Source organism: Mixophyes fleayi, chromosome 4 (genome assembly GCF_038048845.1).
Source record: "Mixophyes fleayi isolate aMixFle1 chromosome 4, aMixFle1.hap1, whole genome shotgun sequence".
In the NCBI taxonomy this organism is placed as follows: domain Eukaryota; kingdom Metazoa; phylum Chordata; class Amphibia; order Anura; family Limnodynastidae; genus Mixophyes; species Mixophyes fleayi.
Window position 1 is genome coordinate 59,308,569 of NC_134405.1, and position 24,365 is coordinate 59,332,933.

General features: G+C 39.6%; 1 protein-coding gene across 1 annotated transcript; it reads left to right on the top strand.

Moving 5' to 3' along the window:
* The first annotated feature begins 2,443 nt into the window (after positions 1-2,443).
* On the top strand, positions 2,444-3,391 carry LOC142150702 (olfactory receptor 1G1-like). Its single transcript, XM_075205900.1, has one exon. The coding sequence runs from the start codon at positions 2,444-2,446 to the stop codon at positions 3,389-3,391; it is 948 nt and encodes a 315-aa protein (XP_075062001.1).
* Positions 3,392-24,365: the final 20,974 nt, after the last annotated feature.

The following is a 24,365-nucleotide window of genomic DNA, read 5'->3' on the forward strand; positions in this document are numbered from 1 at the left end:
CTATTGTTGGTGGCTAACCCATTACACCTGTGGTGGTGGGGAAGAGGTGTATACTCTTACTGCATGTTCATGTTTGATAAAAATGTATTTCAACTTTATTAGCTCTGTACAGGAAAAGTATTCCTATTTATTTATTTATTTAGTTATTTATTGCTAGTTTTCATTCATTCAGTTTTTAATCATTTTTCCAAGACTAACAGAAAGACATGAAATAGTGAACAACTAAACATTGTGGAAAACTGAATGTCAGTGTGGGGCATTGTACTGACTGTAGTTCATCACTATCCTCAGCACCAACTCTTCATTTGGGCTTAAGTAAAAGAAAAACCCCCCATAGGTGACGCAGTACTAGCTCGGTTAAAGCTCCCGATGCAAATGACCTCTAAAAGGCAGTACAGTCATATATAACATGGGGATATCCCCTATGTTTCCCCCAGAAGTTGCTATCCCTGGATATAGGTGTGAAATAAAGAGCGTGAATGAGGGATGTGTTGGGGTGTTTTATTTTGTTTTGAAATGTATTTTTTATGTTTAAACCTCTGTCTGTTTTGTTTTTACATTTTTCCCTGATGCTCTACAGGTTCCAGGTTTCCCAAGTCCCGGAAGGCCCTGGCAGCGATGGGTGTGCTGATGCTTGTAGTACTACAAGCACCAACATGCCCAAACATTTAAAGGGGCATGTTGGGACCTATCGTGCAACATGGACAACATGTTTGTTGCATCTATTTTATTGATTTCACCCCACAGCCACTGCAGCATGGATGTAGGAAGAGACCTACTGCTGTACATCATGGGACTGGCTATACCGCACATATTTTTTTTGCAGGCCTGATCGCCCTAGGGAATCCAGCCCCGTGCTGACTGCCTAGGGTTGGTTTGACATAATGGCAGGGGGACCTCACTGTGCAGGTTTCCCTGCTATAGTGCCACCAACCCCGGCTGGCAAAGACTAGTGCTAGGACCCATGCTTTTTGTCACTACCCTCACCCCCGATACTGCTAGTATAAGCCTAGGCTGGCAGCAGTAATGCTAGTTTAGATGTTCTTGTGGGGGGTGGGAGGCAGCACACTGGTTTTTTTATTATTATTTATTTATCAGCCATACGGGGGTAATGTGATCGATACAATTAAAGCATATCAGACGCTAGTAATGTAGGATATGCTTTAAGCCAGGGGTGTCCAACCTTTTAGCTTCCCTGGGCCGCATTGGAAGACGACGAGTTGGTTTGGGCCGCACATAAGATACACTAACAATAACGATAGCTGATCATCCAAAAACCATAGAAAACATAGTTAATATATATGTATATATGAGAAAAAAAGTGATATATATATATATATATATATATATAACTTTTTTTTCAAATCCCCCTATACTTACCTTTCAATCGCCCTGTTCAAAAAATCCTCTCTAGTTATTATACTATAATCACTTTTTGTATTGTTTCGATGCAATATCAATAAAGTGCATTTAAGCCAGGCATTGTATATCAGGGTGTCCTGACCAGGCCTGCGGTACCTGACATATACATCACTGTGACCCCAAATTGTGACCTGTTTTGCTAATTACACCACTATGTTAGTTAAGGGATAACAACTTATAATGGGCCAAAGAGAATAATATATAATGCCCCATTAGTATTACAAGTAGAAGTATGTAGCAGGGAGATAAGGTCCATGATGCTCCAGGACCAGGTGACTTTTATTCACTGGTCAGCGTCCCTTGAAATAATAAAAAAAATCCCTCTTAACTTACCTTTTAATCGGCTTGTTCTCCTGTCCTCTTCTCTTCTCCAATTCTGTGCTGCTGATTGTTCTTCTAGCGCGGGTGACTCCTTTGTGCTGCGCTCCGCAATGGATGTTGGGCGTGATGACATCATGCCCGACATTCACTGCGAGCACCGCACGGAGGAGGAGACAAGGGAGGGAGCCGGAGTACTAGCTGACGTGACCGCCTGAGCGCAAGGTAAGTATTTTCTTTTCTTTTTTTTTTTGCAGGATTTTTTTTTTCCATTAACAGTGCTGCCCCCTTGCCACAACCAAAACTCCTTCTGGGCCACATTTACAGGCGTGCTGGGCCGCTTTGGACAACCCCGCTTTAAGCTATTTCACAAAATGTACTCATTTGCATACTATTTCCAGTCACATGTATCTTTAAATATGTGCAGCTCGGAATCTTAAGCAAATTATAGGATGCAATTAACACTTATGCTGTAAGTATAAATTGCGTCCGACTCTATATAAGGCCCTTAGCTGGAAGCATGAGGTCCAGCAACTTCAGCAAGGAGGAGCTCATTATCACAACAAGAGATATGGTTAAGTACCTCATTGGCAACATACCTGTCAAACATTCGCTTAATCACTAGAATACTCTGAACTAATGGTAATTTACTTATTTTACCGCTCTTCAAATACCTGATGCATTTCTTGTTTAGGCAGACAAGATGGGTGAATGTCCAAACAGTACAATGATTGAATTCCAGATCTTAGCATTCTCCACCTCTGCAACAAGACAACTTGTGATTTTCATTGCAGTTTTACTGATGTATCTGATAAGTGTGAAAGGAAATGTAATTATTACTACACTTATCTGTCTACTTCCGCAGCTACAGACTCCAATGTACTTTTTTCTGTGTAACCTCTCAATTGTAGATGTCATATATGTTTCTACCACTTTCCCAAAATTGCTGTCCATACTTATAACACAGGACAAAAAAATGACTTTTCCCGCGTGCATTACTCAGGTGTACTTCTATTCATGGTGCGTTGCCTGTGATATACTTGTACTGACCTCTATGTCTTATGACCGATATGTAGCAGTATGTAAGCCTTTGCAATATCATCTGATCATGAATAGGAGAAAGTGCATTATGATGGCTGCTTCTTCCTGGCTTCTATCTGCTATAAATTCATTGATGAATGCACTCCTTACATCTGTGTTACATTTCTGTTACTCACATAAAATTGACCACTTATTTTGTAATTTGAAAACGTTATTTTCAGTCACCACCAGTGACACTACAAGTAGAGAAATCCTGATGATTTTTGAGAATATGTTTTTCGCCTTTCTACCATTTTCTCTCACTATAACCTCATATGTGCATATAATCTCCTCTATATTGAAGATCTGCTCTTTAGAGGGTCGTTTGAAAGCTTTTTCCAGCTGCACCTCTCATCTCATCACGGTAATATTATTCTACGGACCAATCATATTCTTGTACGCTAAACCAGAGAATGAACAGTATAAAGAACAGGACAAGTTGCTCTCTTTACTCTATATGGGTGTGGTTCCAATGCTGAACCCATTTGTCTATACATTGAGAAATAAGGAGGTTTTAGTAGCTATTAGAAAAATAACCAAAATCAAGAGCCTGTTGACAAGAGGAACCTGATTTTTTCTGTAAGCAAATAAACTAAAATCATAAAACGTATCTATCATTATATTCACATCTTCAGCCTTTTAATGACAAAATATTATCCTCTTTGTTTTATCTCGAGTCAAAGGGGGTAATTTGTGAAGCATGAAAGGCCACATGACGCTACTCTTTTCTATTTACTGCAGATTCTTTTGATACGTTGAAAAAAATCTTCTATGGTGAAAGTGTGCAACTTGATTTGTGCAGGTTTGCCAAGGTTTACCCCAAAGTTCATGGACTTACAGGGCAAAATGACATCATTTCACTGGCTGATAGAAGTACTTTGGTAAACAGGAGACGTTCTATGAGAAGTACAGAGTGGGTGCACCAGTCCACCTAGCTTTGCAGAGAAGTATAAAAGTCAGATCTCATTTTGTGAAGCAAGATTATTTTAATGAGATAAAGTGGAGGAGAGTAGTGCATTTTTAAATGGCACTCCGTCTTTGCTGACGGATAGACAATCACTTTCACTCTGCAAAAGAAACCTTGGATTTTGCTTCAGCTCTGAGGTGGCAGAGATCAGGACTCATCCAATACTTTCAATGAGATATATTTTGCAGATTTTACAGTTGCATTTTGGCAGTGAAGTACATTTTCCAAATGTATGTTGCATAATGTAAAATAAAGTCTTAATCACACAAAAATTGTCGTACAAAAGAGGCAGTGCTGAGATCCCCTATCTCTCATGATTATTGTAAGCCATGAATTTTAGAATGGATAGTTCTCAAGTCCCACTTTTGAACACTGCACCTTTTAAGATTTTTTTCTGCCTTCCCCACATCCAGATACACTTCTAGCTTGTGAAGGCAACTTTGGAGAGAGAATGTCTTTGAGATTCATAGAATATAAATATATGTATTTACAGTGGTCGAAGTGTGCCCTTATACACTGGTATATCTTACCAGCACTGGAGGTCTGCTTTTCTTTCTTTATAATTCAGCAAAATTTTTAGCATCTATATCAGGACACAGTCAGATACTTTTGTGATAGAGTGTTTATTATGTTACAATAGAATGCTGGTCATAGGTCAGACCAAATGATTCTTCTCCAAAGATGGGGACAACTCACTCCAACAGCTGCATAAGTGTCTTGCCACAGTGAACCGCCAAAAAGTAACAGAGTACTTATGAGAATTAATCTTATACTAATCATACCTATCGACCGCTATGTGCGATCGCTCTTCCGATGATACCGGATTCCTGGTTGTAAAATGGGGATTAATATAAGACCAAACATCATACATTTCTTAGGACCTGAACCATAAATACCTTTAATGTAGGTTTATGTTTGTGTAAATAATCTCTAATTTTAATAATAAAAGATTGAGAGTTGGAACTTTATTAAATGTGAACTATTTACAAAAGCGTAATTGAGTGTAAGTGTGTTTGCTCTGTTTACCCGCACAATTGCGCAATTAACCCGGCATGACGTAACATACCACACGTAATAGAACAACATCATCCAATTATTCAGCTTTGACAGACCACCCATAAATAGCGCACAAAACTATCACCAAATTATACATTCTATCTCAGGATTGTAATGGAATTCTTCATTTTCTGTGGTACTTGTGCTTCTCACTACCATCACGTTATCATTTTCTGTGGTACTTGTACTTCTTAGTACCATCACGTTATCATTTTCTGTGGTACTTGTACTTCTTAGTACCATCACGTTATCATTTTCTGTGGTCACATCAAAAGTTTTCCCTCAGTAGGAACACATCTGATAAATTAGCCAATAACTATAAAAGACACCAACTATAAGGATAAGGAGCTTACCTATACTAGCAATCAGTTCTTGTACCCATTCAGCTAGACCCGAGAACCATTTTGCTGGGTTCAACCGCGAGAACCATCCTACTACTTTGTCTCCTATTTCATATAACGAGGAATTGTGGACCATCCGGAATTCCTATTTTAACTCTAGAATCTCATCCATTTTTGGTCAATTACTTCTTTAGCGTCCTCTGTATTATTGGTAATGTAAGTACAACACTTAACACCAAATTGGGTGGTTAATGTCACACTGTACCCATCAATAATAGCGGTGAGGTAATTTAACACAAAACCTATGCTGAACTAACTCCTTCTTATAAGCCTGTAACTCCTAACCCTTATACCTGAATGTGTCATCTTACATCTCAGTGACATTTTCAATCAATTTTGCTAGATCATATATATATATAATGTAGAGTTCTCCGTGTGGTCTTGATGGGCTCTAATGTAACCATGATCTGGAAACCTGTGGATTTGTTAATTAATTTTGTAGCTACAGGTTCTGCACCCGGAATCCTATTTCTTTTGCCACGGTGTTCATACCGTGTGTGTACATATGGTGGTGGTATGTTTCGATGTATATCAGTCATTTTATCATGTGAAAAAGTCATGATTTCAGGAACCAATCTACTTAGGAAACATATACCTTTGGAACTGAGAGTTAACTTTTTGTAAACCCTTCTCCCACATATATAATACACATCATCTGAAAGGATATAAGGCACAGTACATTTGGTTATAACATTGCACAATATCTTGATAAAGTTCCCCATGGCTAGCATCTCCATTTGTTTGAAGCAAGTTTCAGCATGTGTAACATTCAAACAGTAGCCCAGAGGAACTTTCCCAAACAATATTTTATTATGTTTGTTAGCAAGACCTTGTTTATTACACCCTTTAGCCTTTTTGGTTAACTGTATTCTAATGAGTCTTTCATCAACACTTGTGTGATGAGCTATTGTCTGATCATTCGGTTCAGTTTCCCAATACTCAAGTTTCATTGCAAGTGAAAAATTCAAGCACAGCAATGACCAATCTACTGAGTATTGGTGAAGTTTCAAACTAAGGGACCTAGTAGTATGATATCTCCCTTCTATTACCCCCCTCCCCTGTAATTTAAGAACCTAAGAGATGTTTAGTGGGATCGGTACTAGTCCTACATTATTTTGTCCCTGAGGCAAGTGAGAGCACGCCCAGGAGTCAATTTTGTTTAAGACCTTTCCCATCAAAGAATGATAATCATCTAATGAATTCCCGCTCAAATCCAAATTACTACTTGACTGACATCGATGGATGTACCTCTCTTCAATTATGGGGTCACAGTACTTACGGACACAATATTCTTCAGACAATAGCCCCTCACAATGTCTCCAAGCTACATGGTTAGCAGACCTTTTCTTTACTCCCAAATTGAATAATGCAATAGGCTGGACTGATTATTTTAACAAATTCTCCTCCATCTTCACATCATCAATATCACTACCAGATCCAGTCTCCGTCATCTGATAACTAGTGGAAAAATAGAATGTCCTGCAAAAATTAATGATGAGAAAAACACTGGAAAAGGAAGAACAGAAAAAACGCCATTCCATGATGGGATAATAGTCTTTGCAAAGTACTTGGCTCAGGTGTTATTAACTGCAATCTTAGGTCTCCGGGAACAGATTTCCAGAACAGATTCACAGGGTTGTAGTGTCAGCCTCGGCTTTATCTTGTACCTTCTCCAGATCAGTGATTTTTCTGCAGTGGGTGAAATGGATCCAAGTGTCTCCTTACGCTACTTTCAGAGAAGTGGTGCTGGTCATCAACACTTGGTACGGGCCTTCCCACCTGTCTGTTAAACCAACTTGCATAAGAAATTGAGGCTCATGACATATTCCCAGGTTCAACATCGTGAGAGTTATCATCTGGCATACCAGGTGACAGTATTTTGAGTTTCTTTTATTGCTGTCTCAGCTATTTGCTCATCTTTATAAAGTATTGAACAGTCACTGCATTGTTGCATTTTAAATCATCCTGTGGATCTATCATCAAATGAGGTTGGTGGCCAAAAAGTATTTCAAAAGATGTCATATTAAGAGGTGGTTGTTAGGAACCCCAACAGCCAGCGCCACAAAACCCGGAGTCTGCTCTGAAGTCAGGTGTTCACTGGAGCCCCTAGTGGTGGGGACAGACTTGGCCGCAGACAACAGAGGGTCGTGAGTTGTGCACTGACTGGGGAGAACCCAGGAAAGCGAAGTGAGGTCCAGGCAAGGGTCGAACAGGTCACAGGCAAGACGGCAGTGTCAAAGTCCAGGCAACAGATCAAGGGTCACTAGCAAACAATCGTGGTCAATATCTAGGCAAGGGGTCAAGGGTCACAGGCAATAATCGTAGTCAGAAATTCAGGCAATAAGTCGGCAACAGTAATCAGGATCCAGGAGGTATACAGAGACAGGACAAGCAGGGTAGTGTGCTGGGAAGCAGGGACTATAACCGGCAGGGAGGGCTTGCCCCTTCCTGCCTTAAATACTCATGTGGCCCAATAGAAATTGCCCTGGAACAGAGGGCAGAGAAACAACCAGCTGGGCAATAATTAATTACTTTGCACGTACGCCCGGCTGCCCTAGATGCCGGGACGTGGCACTAGTAACCAGAGCGCATCCCGACTGTTGCCTTGGCAATGGCCGGGACCAAGCGGAAGTGACGTCCCAGTCGTCAAGACAACGGCATCTGAAGGAGCGAGTTGCGGCGTTGCCTGAAGCCACCGCGGCTCATTACAGTGGTCTGGGAGTGATTCTGATGCTATGGAGGACCAGTGGCAAAGCTTCCGGCCACACTAATCCAGTTTCAGCCATCACCTTACTCAATGTGTTCTTAATGGTACCATTTATCCTTTCTGCTTTCCCACTGGCTTGTGGGCAGTAAGGAGTATGTATATTAATTCTCATAAGTTTACACATGATGTGAAAGATATCACCAATAAAATGAGTACCCCTATCACTTTCTATGGCTCTAGGGATACCATATTTGCATGCAAATTCCTGGACAATTTTTTAAGCAGTGAAAAAGCAGTAGGAAATGCCTCTAACCAGTTAGAAAATAAATCAGTACACACCAATATATACTTGTAATCGGATGCAGTCAATTTGTATTACCTGGAAAGGTCCATGTTTAGGAGGGATATGGGATGGCTTCGATGATATTGTCTCTACAACATTTTTCCTCAAAAGGGGTTTTTTAGGGGTTAGGGGTATTAGAGTTAGGAGTTAGGGTTAACCCTAACCTTAACCCCTAAAATAATACTTACATGACATAAATGACCTCATAAATCTGCATCTGCAATTTTCTCGTTTACTTCTAAACTTGATATTGCACTTGGTGGAAACAGTAAAAATGTCACATCAAAGTCAATTATCTACTCAAAGGAGAGGTACTGCTGAAATGATAGTGGGGTGGGTGGCACTTGGGAAGATTTCATAGTTCTCCAAATGCGCAGGCAGCAGAAAGCCTAGAAACATGTCTGCATTAATAAATACCATTGACACAATTATCAAGTGTTGTATTAAACGGGGTAGTGAACATAAAATGGTTTCAGAGTTGCTGGTAAACAGAACAAAAACCAAAAGGAGGAAGAATTAATAATATTGTCAGTGCAATGGGGGCTGGCCATATGTTCAACAATGTGATCTGAGAATGGGAGCAGTGCAAGGTAGAAGGAGGCAATGGAATCAATGCAAGAACCACTAAAGTATAACCAGAGCTGGAATAAGGCTCTTGGGAGCCTGTGGCACTTAAGACAGGGGGTTATCATTTTAGACAAATACACAGGCAAAACTGTATGCACTACTGTTAGGTGCACGCAGCTCTGTCTTCACGAGCAGTACAGTGTGAAGCAGGAAATACCTCCCAACTGTCCTTGTTGTCGGTCCAAATCCTGACTAGGTGAGAAATTCATCCAAATTCGGGACTGCCCCACCAGATTCAGGACAGTTGGCAGACTCTCCTGCTCTCTCCTACCTGTTCTTGTCACTCTCACCACTTGTGGCTGCTGGTTTCTTTAGATCAGTTGCTGCTTGTCTGGATCCTGGAATGTTGGAGGCCCTATTTAGAAAAAAGAAATTGTACATGAAATCTAAAAAACTTCAACCATTAAATCAATAGCATCCACATTTAATAATTAGGCCTCTCTTTAGCCCCAACATTAAAATAATAGTACTAACATTTAATAAATTGATCTATTTCCCTCCCTCTAGCCCTGATATTCAATTAATAGTATTCCCATTTAATAAATAAACCTATTACCCTCCCTCCAAACAGCCCCAGCAATAAATTAATAGCATTACGTTTCATATAACCATTTCCCACACTTATTCTGGACACTAAATAATTAATATTCACATTAAATAAATAGCTCTCCTCCCCAATCTTAGCCCCATATTCAATTAATAGCCCCAAACCAATTTAATAGGCCCATCAATAAATTAAATTGCCCCACCTATAAATTAAAGGGTTGGGTACGTATTAACGGGGACGAGAACCCTTACACACTTCATACCTACACCAAAATTCCGATTGGAGCAAATAACTAATCCAATATAAAGAGACTTACCTGAAAACCGAAGTTCCAGCTTTCCGACGGCAACGCATGCAGACAGGCAGTCATTCCGATGAGGCACCTGTCCGGCACTTCACTTTCACGTCAGTGCACCGTACATTAATGTTAATTTAAAGTGGCAATGTCTGGACCCCGCAGGCTAAGTGTTTATATAAGCACTCACCATACCCCTCACCACTCACCCCGTCATTTGATTTCTTCCTGAAAATTACAACAGTTTTTAATGCCTATGGATTCAGACAGGTATTAACCACTTTCTCCAAATATCTAGAGATTTTGCTGATTTATGCTAGAAATATGGTATAGGATAATCGTTCCTGTTTCAATATATACAAATTAAAAATGTCATCTATTCACAGAATCTGAGTTGGTTTTTTCTCTTGTCCTATCTTTACATGTACCAGATAATTTCCATGATTTCCTAGTGAACGTAAGACTTAAGGGTATATTTACTAAACTTCGACTTTGAAAAAGTGGAGATGTTGCCTATAGCAACCAATCAGACTCTAGCTATCAATTTGTAGAATGCACTAAATAAATGATAACTAGAATCTGATTTGTTGCTATAGGCAACATCTCCCCTTTTTCAAACCTACTGTTTAGTAAATATGCCCCTTAGTGAGCAGAAGCCTCCCGACCTGCCTCTGCTCCTGCAACCCCCAGTTGCCCACACCACGATAGGTGCAGCCCACACCACGCTAGGTGCAGAGGGCTCCATCTAAAATTGGACCTCTGTCCAAAAATAAAAATGTTAAACAAAGTCTGCTGGTGTTTACTTTCCTTAATGAATTAGGCCCATTGGCACATTCTATAATCATTGATGCAACAAATAAACACTTTAGAATTCAACAAAATAATGAGTCCTATTGCAATGTTCTGCTGAAAACCAAACCTGATACTAATTTTTATATTAAAATAAACATAAGAGCCTTAATGACCCACTGTTATGTTTATTTACAGTGGAACAGTCATTTTGCAGAGATAATAAGTGAAGCTCTAATACTCTTCAAGTTCTGCTTTTACATAGAATTCCATGTGAAATTAGGTGATTATATCATTGAACAGATTTGAAAACTTCACTTATCTCCTTCGTCAATAGGTGGATAGTGTGAAAACATTAAAGTAAAAAAAAAAAAAATTTGGGGAGGGAAATATTATATATTGACTTAATATTGATCCACTTCCATTTTTAGTGCATGGGTCCTTTAAAGCTTAAATAATCTAAAATTACAGCTAAAATCTAATCTCCTTTTGCTGAATTTGAATATTTAATTTAGCATTTGAATTTGGTTTGGTATTTGGATCAAATAAAATATTGATTTTTTTTTTGCAGTTTTCGTTTCTTCAAAGCTAATTATAACATTATAACCTTCATCTAATCTATAAATGGATTTTAATTGCTGCAGAATATTTCTGTTTCTATTTTGTATGCCTTTCTCATTGCATTTGTCCATTATCCAGGTTCACTTGCAAACCTTCAGCTCCGGTTGACCGCACTGTCATTATGATCTTGGTGTATAATCCAACACTTGAGTCTATTCCTTTCTATTGCTGCAGATCTCTTTGCTGATAATATAATGTCCTAGCGACCACCTTTATTCAGAGGTTCAAGTAAGTATTTGCAGGTAGGAAACTACAATCTCTAATAATTTTCAGTAGATATTATTTCTTGTATCTAATGCATCACCGTTATATTTATATTGTTGTTTTGAGATTCATAGTGGAACAGCCTTTTTGTGGAGAAGATCTGCTTAAACAATCTCTAAGTTCTGCTTTTGAAGTGACATTCCGCATTTTATTTGACAATTAAAAATCCACTGAATTTATGGTCTAGGAATATAGCTGGAATAATAGTTATTATTATTATCATCATCATCATTATTATTATTATTATTGTTATTTTTTGTTTATAAAGGCGCCACTAGATGTCCGCAGCACTGTACAGGAACAAACAATAGGACAGTACAAGGAAGAACAGTATGGTACAGTAACACTATGGGCTAGATTTACTAAACTGCGGGTTTGAAAAAGTGGAGATGTTGCCTATAGCAACCAATCGGATACTAGCTGTCTATTTGTAGAATGTGCTAAATAAATGATTTCTAGAATCTGATTGGTTGCTATAGGCAACATCTCCACTTTTTCAAACCTGCAGTTTAGTAAATATACCCCTATAACTCAGGTAACTCTAAGCACAGATACTGAGAAAGGCTGAAAGGGTGAGGTTGAGTGAGGTCTATTCAGCACAAGCTGGAAACCCGTGCCCAAGAGTGTGGGTACAGCTAACAGGTTAAGAGCCGCTGAAAAGGTGCAGAGAAATGCAGGAGTGGAGTCAGTGGGCAGATAGCCCAAGGAGAAGGTGGGCAGAGTAGCTGGTGAGCAAAGTTAAACATTGTGGAAACAGGAGGTACGAGGGCCCTGCTCAAAAGAGCTTACAACCTAAAGGGAAAGGCAGACCTACAGATGACACAAGGGGTGAAATGGGGACAGGGACGAGAGGAGCGAGAGGAAGAGAAGGAGGATGGGGGGTGAAAGGATGAGCGGGTGAGGTACCCGACTTGCTGGACAATTTTTTATCTACTGTATAGTGTAGTTTTGGTATGACTGATAATACTGAGGTATGCGGTGAATGGAACAGTTTTGAAAATTTCGCTCATCGCTATTGTAATTAGGTGTACAGTGTGAACAAAGGTAATGAATTACCATCACAAGCACATAGTCATTTCTTTTTTAGTTTTTACTACTGATGAAACTATATAGAAAATAGAATGCATTGACCCCATTTCCAAACAATTGTAATGCACAGAATAATTATAGGTTAAAGAAACCAAAATTAAAGATAAGATGTTGCCATTTAGCCCCCTCTGCTTCATTTCTATATTTAAATCAGGGATTTGGTTTGGCATTTGGAGCAATCATTCTTTAAATGCTTTTATATCATCAGGAGTGTTATGCCCTGTATTGAAGAATATATACCCAAAATCACTTGTATACATTGCAGAGACAGACACACAACCCTTTCAAAATGCAAACATTTGCCTTAGGGTAGCATCAATGATTGGATGTTTAGCTTCAATGATATGTGTCACCTATAGGGTAAGAAACAGTATAATTATACAATTGAATATCATTAATAACCTTTCTTTATAAAGTGCTAACATTTTATGCAGTGCTCCCCATTAAAGGGAGCATGTTACAGACAATGGCATTAAAGGGAAGTACAATATGTGGAGTCGTAGCAATACACAATTTTGTTTGGAAGTAAAAATCCAATATTGCCATAAATAAATTGATATAAGGTAATTTTACAAAGTACAGTTTTACATTGAACAGCTAATAATAACATATTATCATTAGGGTTGGAAAGAGAATCACCAACATTGCAAGAAAATGTTGGTGTTTGCACCTGTGAATGCACTATTCATGTGGTCACGTGGTGAATATAACAACAGAAACATCTTCCTATATGTGGCTATTATTTTCCTTTCATGTGGAAACGTCGCTTTTGATCTGGAAGTTCGAAGAATATGAATAAAAGGATTAAAACGGCAAATCATGACTTCCGGTGGGCGGGGCATCGAGTATGGCCGCATTTTAGACACTCTCCGTGTCTGGCATCTACATCCATTGCCATCACATTAATTCTGGTTTCCCTTCTATCATCATCTATACTCCTACTGGCTAGGACACATACTGGGAACCAGATTCTGCTAACTACAGAGTTGGAGAACATTTTATATCCCCGGACTCCGGCCTCATTGGAAAGGCCTATCAACCCCGATTTCCCGCCAAACCAACGGCGCACACCTGGAAAGCGCATGCCTATGCTTGAGCCGCAAACTTTGGGAGAATTCACCAATCAATTACTACCCTGCTTCCCTAATTTAGCTCACCGCTGCTTTAACATCTTGCCCCTGACTGCTCGGGAGGCAATCCAGCCGCCAGCTACCCAGTCTGGGCTGCAGCAAGACACTCACCGCTTGTCCCCAACTCCCTCTGTTGGGCTGAAATCTGTGGCTGCACCTTACCTGCAAGTCCGGGAGAATCGGCTCACAGGGCAGATCAGCAACAGACACACCATCCGACGGAGAGAGGGAGTCGGTGAATGCTTCTGGGTCGTATGCTGAGCGACGCTGATTGAAAGGCATTCCCATAAGATATCGCAGACCTGTATCACAATACACTCATTGTCTGCTCCCTAGCCCTAATACTTTAACACCACATAGACTATTACTCTTATATGCCCCAAACAGACGGCTCCCTATTGCCCTTCATGGAAGAGCTCTGAGCCAAATCTCTGACACTAATTGCTGAGCCCAGTAAGACAGCAGCCAGGCAAACACAGCACAGACGTGATTGACAGCGGTCTAACAGGGCACCTCTTCTCATTATCTAATGGGCTGCTACTGACTACTCTCTGTCTGTTACAAGATATTTTGTGCTATAGGAGAATCGTGACTGATCTATCCTGCAACTATTCCTAGCCCTGCATATCTGTGGGATTGATTGATGATCTGAATATTTTCATAGCCGGGACACATATCCAGGGCTGCCAAGAGGAATTCAGGGCCCCGGTACAACAAATTCATGGGCCCCCCCCCCTCGTAGTCGAGTAGGCTAAAAAAAAATGGGGTGTTTGGTCATACATTGGGGGGCGTGTCAATGCGCCGTTGGGGCGTCACTAGCACATAAAAATCACTAGGTTCTGAATTCACCAGAGCGTGACATATGTCCCAGCACTCCTGACTTTCAGGACATCTAGCACAACACTGTTGTATAGAAAGAATGCGGTGTGTACAGAAAGAGTTCAGTCTTGGCCAGCACCTTACATTGGGCACAACACTCACCAAAAATTTACATTGTCCCTACTAGAATCACAACATTTAACACAATCTGCTGCTCTCTCCTACTTGTTCTTCTCACTTTCACCACCTGTGGCTGCTGGTTACTTTAGTTGCAGCTTGTCTGGATCCTGGAATGTTGGATGACCTATTTGGAAAAAAAATGGCTACATTTAGAAAATTACAGCCAGACCCAGCGTTAAATCAATAGCACCCACAATTAATAATTAGGCCTTCCTCCAGCCCCAACATTAAAATAATAGTATTCACATTTAATAAATAAACCTATTTCCCTTCATGCAAACAGCCTAGCAATACCTATTTCCCGGGTAAAATGTACCCGCCCCCCCCCCCTCTTGGCGGCCCTGGCTATATGGCTGCTGATGGTCATCATCATCGTGATCATTGTGTACTTTTACACAAGCCCTCCAGCACCTGTAAGACATATGCTTCTTAAAAGGCGTATATGAGAATGCATCCACATCTAATTGTGTCACAATTACACCCTTACACTCAGCTTACGCTTGCCCACCCCAGTAACACCTCTCCAGGTGTAAGGAGATGCAAATCAATGATGCTCAAAAATATATATGGGGTATTATGCACATGATTTATATACATCTATATCTAAATGTGCCCCACATGTATCTGTCCAATTGTAGAGTTTTCTGGAAATTATTTTTAAGTCCTGGCAGCTATGTACATGTTACCACTTAACAAGACATCGAGCATCCTTAGGCAGCCTGTAGTTCGCTACCTCTTGTGGAACTAAAAGTACAAACATGCTTTTCCAAACGAAAACAGGCAGTTCCATGAGAAGAGTAGTGCAACAGAATATCTACCTCTATGCTACATGGGAGCATCTACAGGTACAAACATCTTCGAGTCCTAAGTCTGACGACCCTCATAGCCTCTCTCATATACTGGCCTTGGTGGGGACCTGGGTGTGTCCTGCTCCAGAACAACGCTGCGAGACTCTCCGCCCTCCTCCCCCGTTGCTAAGAGATGAACAGACGCTGAACGAGAGCCCGCTGCACTGCGGCAAGGCAACCAAGCGTGGTGCAACCGAACCCTATGTGACGCAAGCTCATCAGCGCATTGGTCAACTTTCTTAAAGAAAAAAAAAAATGAAAAAAATTGCAGCCAGGCCTGGCCCGGGCCCCCTGGCATGGCCCGGCCCGGGTAAAATGTAAACGCCCCTCACCCCTCTCGACGGCCCTGAACATATCCAGGCTCCTGTGGTGTATGTTTGAACTCATGATCTAGTTGTCTGATGACTGGACCAAAAAGCCACTTGCCCCACTCAAAGGGAGGCACACACGCAACCTCATTCAGCTACTTTAAGTAAAGGCAGTATCCGATCAGTACAATTGTTCATTGTCTATACTTTTCTCGCATAGTTAGTTATGTATTACTGTCTGCAAAGTTTCAAAACTGACTACATATTGCCATCTAGTGGCAGCTTCAGCTCACTATGACTGAATCTTGCTAGGTAATAGTGTTCTGATTTGTATTACTAGACCTCTGAGAAGTTACTTAATTGATCTCATATCTTGCTTTTACAACTTTGTTACATTCTAGTGGAATAATTCTGCAGTGTAGCTACAGTTTCTCTTCGGGGAGCAGATAATTTAATAAAAATTTTTAAAAAAATAAAAAATAAACATTCTTGGTCAACACTACAGGTCTTAGACTATTAGAGCACAACTTAAGATCACGGCTGATTTCTTGCTTGTTGTTTGAACTTTAATTGATTTGTGAGATTTTAGAATTATTTTCTGCCTGTTAATGGTATACCTTTGCAATGTATATATAATCTCTGCTATAGAATTTTGCTAATTAGCACTGAAAAACTACTGCATAGGTGGGCTGTGACTCTGCTGCCACCTGGTGGTGGTGGGTGCTCAGTATACCTGAACATCATAAGTTAAAATTGTTTAATGGTCTATTACGAGAACATCAAAAAGTTACTTAGTTTACTATTGTCTCACAAGTGATAATTTCATTGTGCCAGTGAAGAATTACCTTGAAAGATTGAACACTGAGATTCTTCTCTGCATATTCACTGTCTAATCCTACAATGTAAATGTAACCTCTCACAGAGAGAAGAAAATGTACAAATTGATATCAAACTTGACAACCTAGGTATGCCACCTTAACAGGGATTTCTCCTTTCTAATTATCTTGTCCACAAAATGGAAAAATTTTTACACAAACAAAAAACAGTGACAAGTGCACCCAAAGTCCCCCCCCTTTTCACAATGGGTAGCACAGTGGCTAAGTGGTTAGCACTTCTGCCTCACAGCACTGGGGTCATGAGTTCAATTCCCAACCATGGCCTTATCTGTGTGGAGTTTGCTTGCTCTCCCTGTGTTTGCGTGGGTTACCTCCGTGTGCTCCGGTTTCCTCCCACACTCCAAAAACATACTAGTAGGTTAATTGGCTGCTATCAAAATTGACCCTAGTCTCTCTCTCTCTGTCTGTGTGTGTGTTAGGGAATTTAGACTGTAAGCCCCAATGGTGCAGGGACTGATGTGAATGAGTTCTCTGTGCAGTGCTGCGGAATTAGTGGCGCTATATAAATAAATGGTGATGATGATGATGATGATGAATGGGTAAATCAAGAATGCAAACTAATAAACCCAACCCTTCTCCTCCACCCCCCCATTGTCAGACACAGTTCGATCAAACAATTTAGACCGCTCTGTGGCCCCATCTCAACTCACATCTCCTTCCATCTCAGCAATTTAATTTTTCATCCATATTCATGCCCCAGATTTACAAACTGTTTCAAACTTTCTACATGCTATAACATCTTTATACCCAGGGTAAGCACATACCCTGAAGGGACTGGATCCTGCTCTTGAAGATTGCCAATTTTCTTGTTTGTATGTGTTTTAAGCCATAATAAAGATATTTGTTTTTATATATCTATTTCTATAAGAAGTATGTCTCATATACACAGGGGCGGGCTGAGCCGGGGGCCAGGGGGCAGCTAACCGCTGTTAGTGCCGCTCCCCCCCCTCCCCCCAATGCAATATTTCTATTAATTTACCTTCGGTCACATCACATAACATGCGATGCGGCCGCATCGCGTGTGGGCGTTGTTGTTATAGGGCTTGATTGCTGCAGGTATGCTTGGAAGGGCTGGGTATGGAATAATGATGATCATTATTCCGACAGGACTTACCTCGACATCTTCACAGCGAACGGCTCCTTCCTGACCAGGCTCCAGAACAACTGATGTGACCAACGACTGCAAGTCATCGCGACGAATGAAGATGCCGGCAAGAGTTGATGACGTCACCGGCAACCTCAACGCTGTTATCAGTGGTACTCCCTGATGGCAGTGGCCTCTTTCAGCAGGATAATGCACCCTGCCACACTGCAAAAATTGTTCAGGAATGGTTTGAGGAACATGACAGAGTCAAAGGTGTTGACTTGGCCTCCAAATTACCCAGATCTCAATCCGATTGAGCATCTGTGGAATGTGCTGGAAAAACAAGTTTGTGACATGGAACTTACAGGACTTAAAGGATCTCTTGCTAACTTCCTGGTGGCAGATTCCACAGGACACCTTTAGAGGCCTTGTGGAGGTCATGACTCGACGGGTCAAGAGGGGGACCTACACATGATTAAGCAGGTGGTATTAATGGTGTAGTTGATCGGTGTGTGTGTGTGTGTGTGTGTATATATATATATATATATATATATATATATTTATTTATACAAGTTAACCCGTGCATTATACTCATGCATTCTAGTCAAATCAAGCTACTTAAGGTGTTAAAAAGGTTCTTGTCATGCATTTGGGCCTAGCCCAGGCCTCCTCAGGGGAAGAGCGTTACTTCCCGACGCAAGCGCCCTTTTTTAACGTGGTTTTGTCCACATGTCACCACATCATTTTTCTCCATCACCTCATCCTTCATCTTCATTGCCACACCCTTCATCAAGCTACTTAAGGTGTTAAAAACTCCCCACTGTCACCCCCGGCAACCACCAACCACTCCCAACTGTCACTTTTCCTTCAAGAAATATATAGGTCAGTGTATAACTCTGCCCAGCAGGTGGCGCTGCAGCTTGGTGTTTTTTTTTCCACACACGCCACTAGGCATTTATATAGTAGATATATATATATATATATATATATATATATATATATATATATATACTCTACTATCTAGTATCTGTGAGAAACCCAGTTCAAAGAGTTCAAAAGTAACTGCTAAAATACCTAACCATATTTTTACGCAAGTGTCCACCTCCAGTGTCACTTATATTAGAGGTATGGCAATCCTTCAAAGAAGAATTGAAAGTTGAGGAGGGTTATTTCCTCATACTTGCAAGGTTCTAATGTGTACATCATAGTGATTGCCTACTTTCCTAACTCCAGTCAAAGCAAATTCATGAACATTATTCTAGTCCACATAATGTAATTTCAGAAGGGTATTTTGATACTAAGAGGGGGTTTTACCCTTGCTTTAAAACCACTCCTTGATTCATCAACTGATTGATTTCCATCACCTTGTCAAGCTCTCCATCACAATAAAAAAAGCCCTACACATTGCACAGTTAATGTATTTGTGGCAGATACACAATTTCCCAAAGATTATACCTTTTTATTTCCTGCTTTATCAATCTAATACAAGCATTGTCTACTTCAGTGTTCCACATTCAGTCTTACCCAGGACTCAATACTGTACATTGGCAGCATTACACTGTTACACTACTAGACCTTCCATTTAGGAGCTGGATATGAATTCTCCATAACTCTTTGATTCAAGACCACAGTCTAGACATGCTCCAAAGGATTAAACACTACTTTACATTTAAAAATACCACAAAAAGAGAAGAGTTGAATTGAATATTGCATGTGATGATCTTCCAAAATGTATGTTAATAAAAGTGCACTTGTCTCTGACAAGATGCAAACATCACTATTACGCATGCACTTTGTTGTGATTGCTCTTAGACCTAAAAGATCTCAGAACTTTACCTCCACGAAAATCAAAACATTAGGTCGCAAACACTACAATTTAGAATGAATTCCTCAGACTTTCCACATATTTTATGCATTTGAGTACAATTTGAGGACTGGTGAGCCATTGGTGATCAAAGAAATCAAAAGATATTGTGAGATCAAAGCACATCTTTCAGATGTCCATGTCAATACTCTCTCCTAAAAGACCATTTCGTATCTGGAGGAATCACTTATGGCCAAAGAATTAGCTAATACTTCTGCAGATGTCCTCTGGGACAAGCCCTGGCCTAGATGGTATCATTTACTATAAACTGTACCAGAAATCCCTTATCTCTCACATCTTCAATTCAATATCTGATGGGTGTCTTCACGGCATGCTCCAGTTAGAGGCCTACTTCATTTCTTAATGGGGATTTTGAATATATGAAAAATCATTTTGCTAACCATCTGGACAGTCTTCTTTCACTATTGATTTTCTTGACCAGGTGAGGTTTTTGCTTATGGTGTATTTAGAGACAGCACAACTGAAGTTATAAGTTTGATGCATTAAGCCTGGAGGGAGCATATTCCAGTGTTCTTAATACCCATAGACACAGGAAAACATTTAATCCTATTGATTAGGTTTATTTTAAAATTTGTGCTTAGATACCTGGCCCTCTGCTCAAATTCATATCTATGGACAACTCACTCATACGGTCTTCATTAAAAATGTCACGTCAAGTTTGTCCCGTATTCCCCTTGGACTTCTTATTAGTGTTCGTAGCCTTCTTACTCATACTTTGCCTTAATTCTGATATCAGAGGAGTTAGGATCAGCCCATATCAATCTAACATATCTGCCTTCAACAATTATTTGTTCTGTTCTCCCTCTTAAACCAATACCTAAATTTATGACAGAATTTGCTAACTTCCAGGATTTTTCAAACTATAAGATCAATTTCTGGGAGGTGCATAGTTCTGCTCCAGAATAGGTTATATCAAGCAACCTATCGGAGACAATATCCAGGCAGCCATGCATTTCACTCTTGATTTATGAGTATTTATTATTAACATTTATTTATATAGTGCCAGCATTCTCTATAGCACTTTACAATTTGGGAAAAAGCAGTTAAAAATTAAGAAGCAGACAAGATTAGAGTTTTGAAGGAAAATAGGAGTTTGATACATGAGGTTAAGCAAATTACATTTTCAGTCAGATTATAATAATGAAAAGTGCTTTGTGGGGGCTATGTGATACAGTCACAAAAAATTTTGGTTTTGGAGATTTGGGTATATTAAGGGAACACATGTGAGTTTTATTTGAACTGTATAAAGGGTGGAAATGTGGTAGAAGAGGCTATGGAAAGTAAGAGGTTGGTTCAGGAATTTAATAAGCTTACGTATTCAGCTGCATTTTCAGGAAGGCTAGGGGAAGATCTTCTTGTACAAGTGGGGGAATTCTGAAGCCTGGGTGTAGCCTGGAAAAAAATCAGATAAATACTTAAAATATTAAACAGCAATCATAAATGCCTATAATTACAATTTGAGCAGTAAATAAATATATACATATATATATGTAAAAAGTACTCACTCTGCATTGGTTCTCCGTCTTGGCAAATAGCAGATTATCCAGGAGGATTGGGTACAAAATTTTGACAATGAACCTGTCAACAGTCAGATAGTCGACACCATCATGTTGAAATGATGCTGTTAACAGGTTCTTTATCAACAGATTGATTACATTGCATCCAAGAGCCTCTGTAATGCCTCTCTTAAATAGTTGGGACATTTTTCAAGCATGGTGGAGAAAATGAGGTTATCATTCCGATAGATGATGGCTGATGTCTCCAGTATGTCCCTAAAGAGGAAATTCACATATGCTTTGTAGATGGCTGGGGCACTGCACAGGCTGGACAACATGACCTGGTATGCGTAGTGCCCATCCTTTATGTTGACTGCCATCTTCCATTTGTGACCCTTTCTGGACACGGATCAGGTCATAGGCCCCTCGCAGGTCCCGTTTGGTGAAGACTGTGGTCTGACAGAGCTTCTCAAAGAGCTCTGTGATCAGAGGGAGTGGAGGACACAAAGAGGGTGGCAGTGAGTTGGGGATTGGAAGTTGTAGCAGTGGCAAAGGAGTTAAGAGGAGAGCTGAGAGGCTTAAATAAAAATGGTTTTAAGGTCACACTTGAGGTTGTGGAGACTAGAAGCTAATCTTATTGGGTGTGGGAGTGCATTCCACACGTGGGGAGTAGCCCTGAATGAAGTCCTCAAGGAAGGAGTTCAAGGAGGTAATCAGTGTGGTAGTGAGACATTGACAGAACGTTAGGGACAGGAATGAGTGTGGGTAAAGGTAAGGTTGGAGATGTGGGGAGAGTGGTTGAAGGCTTTGCAGGTGAGAAGGTTGAACTCGGTTCTGTAAGAGATGAGGATCTAGTGTAGTGATTAACAAAGAGGGACAGCAGAGATAAAGCAATGAGAGATTAAAATAAGGCAGACAGTGACATTTTGGATAGACTGTAGAGGGGTGAGGTTGGAGTTGTAAAAGCTAAATAGAAGGCTAATATAGTCAAGGTATCATGAATAGAAAAAGAGAGGGGCAAGGTGAGGGTGCCCTGGAGGAGGGAAGACAATGGTTTCAGTCTTCAATAAATTGAGTTTCAGAAAGTGCTGGGACATCCAAGTTGAAATGGCTGAAAGACAACAGGAGACAGGAGAGATGGGGAAAGGGAGAAGTCATGGGTGGATAGATAAATTTGCTGTCATCAGTTTATAGGTCATAATGGAGGCCAAAGAAACTGATGAGGTTGCCAAGGGAGGAGGTGTAGAGGGAGAAGAGCAGGGGGCAAGAACAAAACCTAGGGGGACTCTGACAGGTAAGGGAAGACGAGGGAGGTGGAGTCATGTGTGGAGACAGAAAACATGGTAAGATAAGAGGGAAACAAGGAGAGGACAATGTCATGGAAAGCAATGGAATGGAAAGTTTGCAAGAAGAGAGCGTGGTCAATGGTATCTAAGCCTCCACAGAGGTCAAGGAGCATAAAAAGGGAAAAGTGGCCATTATAATTAGCAGTGAGAATAGTGTTAGTGACTTTAGTAAAGGCTACTCCGTGGAGTGGAAGGAAATCAGAAGTTATAGATTGAAAGCTCATTTGACAGTTCTTCCCTGTTACACAAATTCCCCTGTTAGCAGCAATCGGTTCTCTGCCTAATTAACGTCTATGCATATCACCTTTTTGTAAACATATTTTCATTATCACAGTTTTCTTGGCCTTCCACATAAAATCTATCATATATACACAATATTATACTACCCGTTTTGAGAGAAAACATGTATTACCAACTGGATAATTTAAAGAAATGTAAGTGTTTCTTACACTGGAGCTTGAAATAATTTTGTTTCTTTTTATCTTTAATAAGCAGCAATTTATTTTGTATAAAAGGAGCCTAAAAGAAAAATGTTGCAGTTATTCCCCTGTAGTATAAAAAATTCCTCACTGACAAAGAATATCCCATGTGTTATTCTCTGAAAATAAACTAGTTGATCTAATGAGAACAGATCCCCACACCGAACTGTATATATAAATCACACTTCATTCAGGTTTATGTAGGAAAGTGTCTCTCACAGTCACTAGATACATTTGACAGGTAAGTGAAACATCGCTGCTACTCATTTCTATATTATGGCACTAGATAACTAAATAGAGTATTTGTGTAAATCTTGACATGTTCTTTCAACTGCATATTTAAATATCTTTCTGGTTTCACATTTTTAAATAAAAATTATAAGTATTTTCTCACTTCATCAAACAAATCTACATTAACATTTCACATAGCGCTATAAGGTTTTGTCCAAAAAACATAAAAGAGGTACTAGCTACTGGAACACAACTACATGTAATTGTTTTATGGAATTTATTAGAATTAGAAATGTTATATTTTAGCTCATTTTTATTTTGTGGAAGAAGCATTTTGCTTTATTTCAACCTACGTCCCTGTCTATAAATCTATTGAAGGACAGTACATGGGGCCACTCAAAGCCTAAAATGGTTGAAAACATGAAACAATGACTTGCACTGAACTACGTAGCTACATCAGGCTCATACAGCTTAAAAAACAAGGTAAGTTCCATGATGGAAATATAACTTTTACATATAAATGTATTTAGTCGAGTGAATAAAACTGTGTTACAACTCTAGTTATTCTTCACTGTAACAGGAGTAAAATATTTTAATCCAGTTAAATAATATTTGAAAGCTTTTAAGACTATATTTATAAAAATCAGAAATTAAAAAAATGTAGGTACACACATTTAAAAGATTATTACACTTTTTGGAAATTGATAGCTAGATAGATAAATAGATAGATAGATAGATAGATAGATAGATAGATAGATAGATAGATAGATAGATAGATAAATAGATAGATAGACATTAAAAGAGAGTTGTCACAAGGTAATAATTAGCTACAAACACAACAAAGAGAAAGAAAAGACTCTGATATGGTCTTTCTCTTCCAAAGTGCTCATACTTAATTAATTAATTAATAAAACATATACTTTGTTTAATTCTATAATAATCGTCATTACAATTATAAGAAAAAAACCTTGAAACACAATATACTAAGCAGTGTCCTGGTAGGTTTATATAATTGTACAATGTTTTGGTGATACTATGAGTGAAATATTAAGTGTCAATGATACACAATCAAATTAATTACCAAAATACTAGCAGGTATGAAATAGTGGCAGGTATGAAATATTCTATTTAGTGCAG

What these genes read in the sequence shown, in the direction of transcription:
- LOC142150702 (XM_075205900.1), top strand. Translation starts at nt 2,444, where the DNA reads ATGGGTGAATGTCCAAACAGTACAATGATTGAATTCCAGATCTTAGCA.